Source organism: Palaemon carinicauda, chromosome 23 (genome assembly GCF_036898095.1).
Source record: "Palaemon carinicauda isolate YSFRI2023 chromosome 23, ASM3689809v2, whole genome shotgun sequence".
Classification (NCBI taxonomy): Eukaryota; Metazoa; Arthropoda; class Malacostraca; order Decapoda; family Palaemonidae; genus Palaemon; species Palaemon carinicauda.
Genome location: NC_090747.1, coordinates 104,310,216 through 104,322,715, shown reverse-complemented (window position 1 = coordinate 104,322,715; position 12,500 = coordinate 104,310,216). Strand labels below are relative to the sequence as shown.

Genomic DNA, 12,500 nt, shown 5'->3' with positions numbered 1-12,500 from the left:
ATACAGTAAACTCATATGAAACAGTGAGATGGCTATTGTTACAGTATCTCAGGTGTGGTTACTATTCAATTCCTTAAATAAGATGAAATCTTTTGGGATAGTATACGACAGCCCTAGATTAAGACGCATTGATCTGGTTAAATGAATTTTTTAACCAGTTTTCAAAGTAAGTATCTTATACACCAGCTACATAGAACTTCAACAGTTATGCATTCAAAGGGTCTTATCTTCTATTTAAAGACGTTATATAGTTAAAGACTCTTATCTTCTATTTACATATGTTACAAAAATTCCCAACTTCTATTTAGACATCGCATAAGAGTCTATAGCTTATCTGAGGCAAGTGACGGGGATATATAGCACTTTAATGATTGAATTTTGTATTTTAGTGTATTTCTCACTCGAAAACGTTTACGAAAGAATGTTTAAATGTTAAATTGCAGAATCAATTTAAATGCAGAATGTAAATGAGTAATCACCAGTCACTTGACAAGGAGTGTCAAAGCATTAAAGATTTTAAGTCAATGAAGATTTGACGGAACTGACACATGATTTGCTTCGCATGACAGTTCTTTTAAAGGTCTTTATGCTACTGAAAATATCTGAATATTCTTGAAAGCTGAGAAACTCCATTCAAAAATTCTAACCAACCGAATTTTGTGGTTTAGGTATAAAAGTCAGTAACACATTTGACAATAGAAAACCTCATCGTAAAGCGATTAGTTCCTTATGAGGTCGAAATTCCTTGTCTATTTAACTTAAATTGTGACCTTTCTGAGGTCAATGAAACTTTCTTCATAGGTATATTGAATTAATATAATTAAAATTATGCGGGGTCAATTCTTATCCATTCTAAGTTGAATGCTTCCTCTATGGCAGGAAAATTATGTTCTTCATTCTTACAATTATGATAGAAACTGCTCTAAGCTTAAAAAAAAAAAAAAAAAAAAAAAAAAATACGCCGGTCACTCAATTACTATTTAATAATAATAATAATAATAATAATAATAATAGTAATAATAATAATAATGGCAAATTATCAAGATACAAGCCATCTTTCCATCAAGTTTCCCCTTTTAGATTCAGAAGCTACCACATACAACATGCGCTTCGCGGTGAACTGTAGACGGTTCACAAGGTTATTCCTTTGGTATCTATACACCAAGTTGACCAATTAATTCAACTCTACATGGTTCGGTGATGGGGTGGTGGAGACCATTCAATGCCAAGGTGCAACTGGTAGAAACCCAGTCGTTGCACATAGAAATATAAATTGAAAGAAGTTAGACAGCAAGATAGAAGAAAGTGGGAATGGAGGTAGAGTAGAGAGCTAAATGGTAGGTGCAGATTGGAGCTGGAAAGAGAATGCAATGACCCTTAAATGATGCTTACAGTGTACCGCCCAAGGTGTAGTAGAGTTATTTTTTCCTAAAATGTATTTTCAAAATTATCTCTATTTAAAACAGAACATTAAAAAAAACATTGATAGGGAGAGTTTATTTTCTTTCTATTTCTATTAAAAACTGGACATTTTATAAAAGCATTAATATGAAGAGTTTATCTTTTATTTATATTATAAACTGGACATTTTACAAATGCATTAATATGGAGTTTATTTTCTTTTTATTTCTATTAAAAACTGGACATTTTACAAAAGCATTAATATGGAGAGTTTATTTTCTTTCTATTTCTATTAAAACCTGTCCATCTTACAAAAGCATTAATACGGAAATTTATTTTCTTTTTATTTCTATTAAAAACTGGACATTTACAAAGTCCTAACAACTTTATTGTGTTTTATTTCTATTAAAAACTGGACATTTTACAAAGACATAAATAAGTCGAGTTCATTTCTTTTAATATCTATTATAAACTGGACATTTTAAAAAGACAGAAATAAGTAAAGTTTATTTCTTATTATTCCTATCAAAAACTGGCCATTTTACAAAGACATTCATAAGTTGAGTTTATTTTCTTTTTATTTCTATTAAAAACTGGACATTTACAAAGACATAAGTTAAGTTTATTTTCTTTTTATTTCTATTAAAAACTGGACATTTACAAAGACATAAGTTAAGTTTATTTTCTTTTTATTTCTATTAAAAACTGGACATTTACAAAGACATAAGTTAAGTTTGTTTTCTTTTTATTTCTATTAAAACTGTACATTTTAAAAGACATTAATAAGTTGAGTTTATTTTCTTTTCATTTCTACAAAAATCTGGACATTTACAAAGACATAAATAAGTTAAGTTTATTTTCTTATTATTTCTTTTAAAAACTGGAAGTTTTACATAAAGCATAAATAGGGAGAGTTTACAAGTAACAATAAGGAATCAGCCGTTACCGAAGTGAATCTCGTTCAACATCTTTTCAAATATATAATGTCTTATCCCTTTCGCCCCATTTTAACAATATATTGAATTTCTTTTCATTCCAGTCAATCCCCAAATAATTCCCCGTCCCATTCTGGGTAACCAAGACTCTATTCCCCCATTCTCAGAAGTCCTCCATTCATACAGCCTTCCATCTCTGACCTGGAAATAATCCCTGGATCACAATCGCTCGATTTCTAAAATCCTGTTCATCCATCTCTCTCTCTCTCTCTCTCTCTCTCTCTCTCTCTCTCTCTCTCTCTCTCTCTCTCTCTCTCTCTCTCTCTCTCTTCAATTACATGGAACAGACTTCCAGCGAATGTAATGAACAGCAACACGGTAAAGGAATTCAAGAATAAGTTGGACATCATAAGAACTCTCTAAACGTTTAAACTAATTCGCTCTATCCAAGAGCAAATGGAATATCTGCCGATGGACTAAAAAGTCTTTGAGATATCCAAAACCCTTGTAACTCTCTCTCTCTCTCTCTCTCTCTCTCTCTCTCTCTCTCTCTCTCTCTCTCTCTCTCTCTCTCTCTCTCTCTCTCTCCCCAAGAGCAAATGGAGTCTCCGAGGATCGACTAAAAAGTCTTTAAGACATCCAAAACCCTTGTAAATCTCTCTCTCTCTCTCTCTCTCTCTCTCTCTCTCTCTCTCTCTCTCTCTCTCTCTCTCTCTCTCTCTCTTCAAGAGCAAATGGAGTCTCCGAGGATGGACTAAAAAGTCTTTAAGATATCTAAAACCCTTGTAAATCTCTCTCTCTCTCTCTCTCTCTCTCTCTCTCTCTCTCTCTCTCTCTCTCTCTCTCTCTCTCTCAAGAGCAAATGGAGTCTCGGCGGATGAACTAAAAAGTCTGAGACATTAAAAATCCTTGTATCTCTCTCTCTCTCTCTCTCTCTCTCTCTCTCTCTCTCTCTCTCTCTCTCTCTCTCTGCAACTAATAGTGTTTGTATTTATCCCCCGTGAAGCAGGAAGGAGACCCAGTCCTGTACGAAGGAATGCTGGTCTTCAACAGGGAGCGAGAGGAAGCGAGGAAAGAGAGAGAAAGGAGGGAACAGGAATGGCAGGCGGAATTGGAGGAATCAATGAAGATGTCGGATCCTACAGGATATGGTAAGAAAGGACTTGATACGATTAACTGATGGCTAAATGAATAAAAGATTTTAAGGCAGTAGGTAATTGGGGCGAGAATCGCATAAATATAAAGGAAATATTTTATACGAATATTTTCTAGAGGGAGATTACAATGTTGGTTATATTATCATCTTGTTTTACAGGGGTTATTCAGATATAGTATAATGCAAAGATCGTATAATATGTGTTTAAAAAACGCCTATATGAAATAATAAAACATTCAATTGAATAAATGAATAGGATGGTATCTTATATATATACAGTAAATATATATATATATATATATATATATATATATATATATATATATATATATGTATGTATGTATGTATATATATATATATATATATATATATATATATATATATATATATATATATATTGTCTGTATATCTATCTATCTATCCATTTATCTAGTTATACATATATATATACATATATATATATATATATATATATATATATATGTATATATATATATATATATATATATATATATATATATAAATATATATATATATATATATATATGTATATATATATATATATACAGATAGATAGATAGATAGATAGATAGATAGATATACACACATTTACAGATAGATAGCTAGATCGATGGATATACAGACACTATATATATATATATATATATATATATATATATATATATATATATACTGTATATATATTTATATATATATACATATATATATATATATATATATATATATATATATATATATATATATATATATACAGTTACCATGCTTTTCAAAAGGAAAGTTGATATATGCAACTAAAGCAAAAAAAAAAAAAAAAAAAAAAAAAAAAAAAGATTCCTGATATTCATCAAATAATATCCCTCCCCTCCCCTCACCACACTATGCTTCTTTTAATTTTTTGTACAAAATACACTCCTAAAATATCTATTGCTATATTTTATACATTTGACATAAAAGCCTAAAGGCAATGTAATGCCATTTCAGGAATATTTATAGTCTAACTTAAATCTTTTGATCTTTAGGGTAGTTTTTGACTGAAGGAACTAAACTAGTTATTTCCATTATTTCAGTAAAACGAAATATAAGCCATTCCAAACAGCCTGTCTATTTGGTCGAATCAATATGAATAATCATTTATTAAGAAAATATTTACAAATTTATTGTATTTATCAAATTATGTAATTTTCCACCCTCTTCTTTATAAGTACTACTTAATTCATTCCATTTTTTTAAGGAGGAAGAAAGGTTTAATCTTAATGTACTATGGGCTTCGTATTGCTTATTTCCTTAGATTCTACATTAAAATTCTAAGTTGTATTACTATATAAAAAAGAAAAATTTTATTGGGCTCAGTCTGTAAATTAAAAGACATCATACTGTAAACAGTTATACTAAAAATGATGCTGAATCTCCATTAAGGGATAAAATAATCATCATTAGTTTATTAAAAAACATATCCCACTCAGGGTTACAATAGATAATGAAAATAACATAACCCTAATATGATTTTCAAATATCAGAATGCATGAAATCATATCAAATGAAATGCATAGTCATCACATAAAAGGTATCTGAAGATGCATTGTGAAACATGCAATGGCGTTTGCCCCAATCCTTCTACCTTCTTTTATACTTCCTCTTCAAAAAACATTTTGTCCTACCCCTTTCTGCCTCTCCCTATCTTATGCAAACCTATACATGTAGATATATCAGACGGCATATTACAAGTTCTATCGCAAAATAGTATTTAATGTTGTTACTATTCTTAAAATATGTTGTTTCAATTGTTCATTACTTCTTTTGTATCTTATTTATTTCCTTATTTCCTTTCCTCGCTGGGCTATTTTTCCCTGTTGGAGCCCTTGGACTTACAGCATCCTGCTTTTTTAGCTAGGGTTGTAGCTTAGCTAATAACAATAATAATAATATAAAAAAAAATTTATAGGTAAAATATCACCATTTTCTTTAAATTTGTCCCCAATAACTTAATAACTTGATTTATATACTCAATTCAAAGTTTAAAATCAAATATAGCACATAAACCTTAACACATTGACACCTAATTTTGTTCCCACTAACTTAAGAACTTGATTTATATTCTCAATTTAAAGTTTAAGAACAAACATAGAATCTAATCCTGAACGCATTGAAACCTACCTTCCTTCCGACTAACTTAATAACTTTATTTATATACTTAATTCAAAGTTTAAGAACAAACATAGAACATAATCCTAAATACATTGACAAAATTTTTTTCCCACTAACTTAATAATTTGATTTATATTCTCAATTTAAAGTTTAAGAACAAACATAGAACTTAATCCTGAACGCATTGAAACCTAATTTTCTTCCGACTAACTTAATAACTTGATTTATATACTCAATTTAAAGTTTAAGAACAAACATAGAACATAATCCTAAACGCATTGAAACCTAACTTTCTTCCGACTAACTTAATAACTTGATTTATATACTCAATTCAACTTAATAACTTGATTTATATACTCAATTCAACTTAATAACTTGATTTATATACTCAATTCAAAGTTTAAGAACAAACATAGAACATTATCCTAAACGCATTGACCTAAACAAAACCCTCTTTTGAGTTATTGACCATCTCGAGGGGACACTATCCACCCGAAACCCAAACTGACCTCATCCTCCCAAAACCACCACTTGAATATCAATTTATCCAATAGAGGTTATTTCCCCCTCGACGTCTCGCCCTCGAGAGGCCACTTGATTCATCTCCCTCTCGGGGGCATCTCTATCCCACCTTTCCCCCTTTCCAGGGTGCTCCTACACGGGCTCGGGGTCCAGCACCCCCTTGAAGCAGCAGCGCTCCAAGTCCTCCAGAAGCCACCATGATATGTTGAAGGAGGAGCAGGAAGGGGGGAACGGAGTTGAGGGTGGTGGAGGAGGAGGAGGTGGTGGAGGAAGAGGGGTCTTAAGAGCAGGGATGGGTAGGAGTAAAAGTGAGGAAGACAAAGGAGCCTGGAGAACGACGGTGACGAAGGGCCTCTCCGCTTCCAATTCCTCCTCTAGGTCTTCCCTCCTTTCCTCCCCCACGGAGTGCACGCCCTTCTCCAAAGTGGCTGTGTCGCCTTCCAACGTAAGGGCCAGAATTGCAGGCTCTCCGAAGGTAAGAGTAGTGTGAATGTGTATTTTTCACTGGCATTAAGACTAAAAATACCACCTTTGAAAAATGATTCATAAGTTTTACCTATATGATCCAAGATTTTATAAAATCTTTAACACATAAATTTCTAAGATTTTAATTAGTAAAATACGGATTCTTTATAATCATTAAAGGGCTACATTTTATAATCACAGTGCTACAGTGTATTTTTGCCCAAAAGAAAAAATACCTTCAATAATAATTTGATCTTGTAAACATAATGACATCTGTCATTTCTTTATACAGATACTATGATAACCAATAGGATTATAATTGCAAGTTCTTCTACGTTATTTTGTAAATCAAAATCTTAATTGATTTAACTAATGTTTTAATTCACAACCCTAATTTTACAGTATAAATTTTCAGACCATAAATAACAATTTTTATCTAAAACAGGTGCCTTTACCTAAAAATGCCCAAGGCTGTCACGATGATAGAGCAAAACACAGTATAATGTTTATATGTAAAATATCTTTTAGCTTATATCTCTATTTCTTTTACACTGCCGTTCATATAGCAGCTGATAATGACGGAACGCACAAAGCCTTTTTTCAAAACAGGGTATTTAATCAGAGTTGCAACCAAATCTATATGGATCTCAGACGCTATTAATGATTATACATTTTATCATGTCTTTCCGTACTTTAAGATAACTTATGATCAAAGATGAAAAGGATTGGTGCACAAAAATATTAAACGTAACTTGTAGTAAGCAACTATAAATAATGATTAACTTATAGGCATCTATGAACGTCTTGCAAACAAACTTTATTCCCATAAAACAATATTGTTAGTCATACCATGATTTATGCTTTGTATCCCCAAACAAGCATGGCTTCAATTTTCAAACAAAATCGAAACAAAAAACCTCTTTCTCGACTGGCTTCATTTTTGCAATTGATATCAACTGATGACAAAAACCATAATTTGAGCGAAGTTTGGCACCCAGGTGCCAATTAATATCAGAAAACTAAACTAGAATGAATTCTGCCACTACGATGCTAATTGATGCAAGAAAGCCAAAATTTGGTAAGGTTTGGCTCCAAGATATCAAACGGTGCCAGAAAACCAAAATGAAGTGAGGTTTAGCTCCAGGATATGAAAAGATTTCAGAAAACAAAATTTGAGCGAGTCTTGGCTCCTTGGTGTCAATTGATGCCGAAAACCAAATTGGAGTAAGGTTTGGCTCCAAGATGACAAACGATTTCAGAAAACCAAAATTGAGTAGGTCTTGCCTTCTTGATGTCAATTGATGCCGAAAACCAAATTAGAGTAAGGTTTGGTTCCAAGACGACAAGCGATTTCAGAAAACCAAAATTGGATTGAGGTTTGGCTCAAGAACTTTTGTTACAAACATGAGCAGAGTTTGGCTCCAAGATGTTGATGCCAAATAACCAAATTGGAGTAAGGTTTGGCTTCAAGATGACAAACGATACCAGAGAAGCAAAATAGAGTAAGGTTTTGCTCCAGGATGCCAACTCTTGCTATAAAACCAAATTTTGAGACCATCCTTTAGCTCTTAACAACCCAACCAAATTGGAGTATGGTTTGGCTCCAAGTTGACAAACAATTTCAGAAGACCAAAATGGAGTGAGGTTTGGTTCCAGAACTTTTGCTAGAAACCCTAATTTTGAGACCATCCTTTAGCTCTTAACAACCCAACCAAATTGGAGTAAGGTTTGGCTCCAAGATGACAAACAATTTCAGAAAACCAAAATGGAGTGAGGTTTGGCTCCAGAACTTTAGCTAGAGACCCTAATTTAGAAACCATCCTTTAGCTCTTAACAACCCAACCAAATTGGAGTAAGGTTTGGCTCCAAGATGACAAACAATTTTAGAAAACCAAAATGGAGTGAGGTTTGGCTCCAGAACTTTTGTTAAAAACCCTAATGTTCAGACCATCCTTTAGCTCTTAACAACCCAACCAAATTGGAGTAAGGTTTGGCTCCAAGTTGACAAACAATTTCAGAAGACCAAAATGGAGTGAGGTTTGGCTCCAGAACTTTTGCTAGAAACTCAAATTTAGAAACCATCCTTTAATAAAACCTAATTTTGAGACCGTCCTTTAGCTCTTAACAACCCAACCAAATTGGAGTAAGGTTTGGCTCCAAGTTGACAAACAATTTCAGAAGACCAAAATGGAGTGAGGTTTGGCTCCAGAACTTTTGCTAGAAACTCAAATTTAGAAACCATCCTTTAATAAAACCTAATTTTGAGACCGTCCTTTAGCTCTTAACAACCCAACCAAATTGGAGTAAGGTTTGGCTCCAAGTTGACAAACAATTTCAGAAGACCAAAATGGAGTGAGGTTTGGCTCCAGAACTTTTGCTAGAAACCCTAATTTAGAAACCATCCTTTAGCTCTTAACAACCCAACCAAATTGGAGTAAGGTTTGGCTCCAATAGGAAAAACGATTTTAGAAAACCAAAATGGATTGAGGTTTGGCTCCAGAACTTTTGTTAAAAACCCTAATGTTCAGACCATCCTTTAGCTCTTAACAACCCAACCAAATTGGAGTAAGGTTTGACTCCAAGATGATAAACAATTTCAGAAAACCAAAATTGGATTGAGGTTTGGCTCCAGAACTTTTTTTAAAAACCCTAATGTTCAGACCATCCTTTAGCTCTTAACAACCCAACCAAATTGGAGTAAGGTTTGGCTCCAAGTTGACAAACGATTTCAGAAAACCAAAATTAGATTGAGGTTTGGCTCCAGAACTTTTGCTATAAAACCTAATTTTGAGACCATCCTTTAGCTCTTAACAACCCAACCAAAATGGAGTAAGGTTTAGCTCCAAGATGACAAACAATTTCAGAAAACAAAAATGGAGTGAGGTTTGGCTTCAGGATGTCAACTCTTGCTATAAAACCTAATTTTGAGACCGTCCTTTAGCTCTTAACAACCCAACCAAAATGGAGTAAGGTTTAGCTCCAAGATGACAAACAATTTCAGAAAACAAAAATGGAGTGAGGTTTGGCTTCAGGATGTCAACTCTTGCTATAAAACCTAATTTTGAGACCGTCCTTTAGCTCTTAACAACCCAACCAAAATGGAGTAAGGTTTAGCTCCAAGATGACAAACAATTTCAGAAAACAAAAATGGAGTGAGGTTTGGCTTCAGGATGTCAACTCTTGCTATAAAACCTAATTTTGAGACCGTCCTTTAGCTCTTAACAACCCAACCAAAATGGAGTAAGGTTTAGCTCCAAGATGACAAACAATTTCAGAAAACAAAAATGGAGTGAGGTTTGGCTTCAGGATGTCAACTCTTGCTATAAAACCTAATTTTGAAACCACCCTTTAGCTCTTAACAACCCAACCAAATTGGAGTAAGGTTTGGCTCCAAGTTGACAAACGATTTCAGAAAACCAAAATGGAGTGAGATTTGGCTCCAGAACATTTGCTAGAAACCCTAATTTTGATACCATCATTTAGCTTTTATCAACCCAACCAAATTGGAGTAAGGTTTGGCTCCAAGATGGCAAACGATTTCAGAAAACCAAAATAGGATTGAGGTTTGGCTCCAGAACTTTTGCTAGAAACTCTAATTTAGAAACCATCCTTTAATAAAATCTAATTTTGAGACCATCCTTTAGCTCTTAACAACCCAACCAAATTGGAGTAAGGTTTGTTTCCAAGATGACAAACAATTTCAGAAAACCAAACTGGAGCAAGGTTTAGCTCCAGAACTTTTGCTATAAAACCTAATTTTGAGACCATCCTTTAATAAAACCTAATTTTGAGACCATCCTTTAATAAAACCTAATTTTGAGACCATCCTTTAGCTCTTAACAACCCATCTCGTAACATACCTGCGTATTGCCAGCCAGTGGTTAATTGCCCGTCACTGAAGATCAATTATCAAGTGAATGCGACGACCAATCTAATTTCCAAAATAACGCACCGCAGTGGATGGAATGTACAGCGCTGTCTCTACGGAACTATTAATTAGAGCGGTTGAGGAAATTAATTGCTTGTGGATAACAAAGAACAATTAAGTCATTAGATTAATTCCACGTTCAGCAAACTTCAAGAGGCGATTCGTAATAGCTGTGCCTCTAAGCGATAAACCTTTACCACAAACAATGATTGATCAAATATAGGCTTTCTCTTGTTATCAAATCTCGAATTCTTTCTCAAATCATTTTTAATTATCTAATCGCAATCAATTCAATTTTTTTTTAGTGTTATTCAATATGTCTTAAACGTTCCTTTGGTCTTTTTTTTTTTAGTGTTATTCAATGTGTCTTAAACATTCCTTTGGCCAAAAAGAATTCTAATTCCTTTTTGGAGATTTCCTTATTCTCATATTATGATAATTGAAAAAAAAAATAAATAAAAAAATTGACAGAATTTTTTCACCGATTCCTGGAGTCAGGTTCTTCAATATTCTCTCGTCTTTTGAAATGATGAACAGGATTGAATTAAAACTGGCTTTTAATTAACCTTTAATAAAATCATCATGACTGCGTTCCTTTTCCAGAGAGAGAGAGAGAGAGAGAGAGAGAGAGAGAGAGAGAGAGAGAGAGAGAGAGACAGACAGACAGACAGAGAGAGAGAGAGAGAGAGAGAGAGAGAGAGAGAGAGAGAGAGAGAGAGAGAGAGAGAGAGAGCAGCATCTTTCCATATCGTTTAAATAACGTAAATGTTTTCTACAATTTATATATGTATGTCTACGTAATACGATTTTATCATACCTTACAGAACATCTATTTACTTTTCTGATAAAAGATAATTTAATTATGGATACTCTAGACATGGACGATTACGCAACATGGCAAATAAGAAAGCAAATATTAGAATTATATATATCACATATAAGGACTTAAGAACTGTTTTCCTAATATGGCTATTTTTTTAATAGGAAATTTAGCACTGCTACGCTATACGACAATCTGTCCCAGCTTCCACTCTAATCTGAAACTGCCTTGGTTAGGTTAGGTTAGGTTAGGCTAGGTTAGGTTAGGCTAGGTTTAAACTCTACTACACTTGACCCCTGACTCTAAGTTGAGACTCGCTCATTGAGAACCGGTTGAAGTCACCGTTTTCTAAGAGAGGCGTGTTGGAGGTATAACTTTAGTAATCGTTATAGCTGTGTAATAAACTAATTTTCCTTTATCTTCAACAGGTAAAAGTAAGAGGTTCCATCGTGACCATAGAATCCCCAAGATCTTCTTCCAGCCTCACGAAGAGTAGTACGCAACAGCTAAAGGTAATTCTGAGAGAGAGAGAGAGAGAGAGAGAGAGAGAGAGAGAGAGAGAGAGAGAGAGAGAGAGAGAGAGAGGGAGAGGGGGGGAGGTTCTTTCAGAAATATGCAGAGTAAAGGTCAACCGATGTATACACAATTGATTGTTCTGGAAGTATTTGGCAACTATTCATGTCTCTTTCTATACACTTTCATATGTTTTTTTAATAGAGTATGTAATTATATTGACATTACCTAACCCCAATGATTCTAATTATCTCATCTCTCATCCAGTTAAAGCATCCTTTCACCACCTATTCTCTGTTTTTTAATCCACCTATAAAGATCAACAGATGTGCACAGTTAATTGTTCTGAAAAAATTAAGCAACTATTCAATCTTTATATTCACTTTTAGTTTTATTAATCCACCTTACATATGAATAGTCTACATCTACCGCTTAGAATACACCACAAAATCTACTGTTCTGGGCTTTTTCCTTTTTTGGATGTTCACTAAACCATTTATGGCTGTTAATATATATAACTAAATTATGCCTCGCCACAGGGTCTTGTTTTGGATTCATTCTATATACAATGAAATAAGAGAAAATGAAGCCTTT

General features: G+C 33.5%; 1 protein-coding gene and 1 long non-coding RNA gene across 2 annotated transcripts in view; one reads left to right on the top strand and one right to left on the bottom strand.

Annotated features, from left to right (window-relative positions):
• LOC137617335 (uncharacterized) overlaps positions 1–12,500 on the bottom strand; it is a 388,681-nt gene that overhangs the window by 216,766 nt on the left and 159,415 nt on the right. The window lies entirely within an intron of this gene.
• The window catches only part of LOC137617334 (serine/threonine-protein kinase 32B), a 212,551-nt gene that overhangs the window by 198,510 nt on the left and 1,541 nt on the right, over positions 1–12,500 (top strand). The window contains 3 exon segments of the mRNA XM_068347359.1: positions 3,346–3,487; positions 6,306–6,655; positions 11,822–11,905. Of these exon segments, the coding sequence (XP_068203460.1) occupies positions 3,346–3,487; positions 6,306–6,655; positions 11,822–11,905 (576 nt within the window).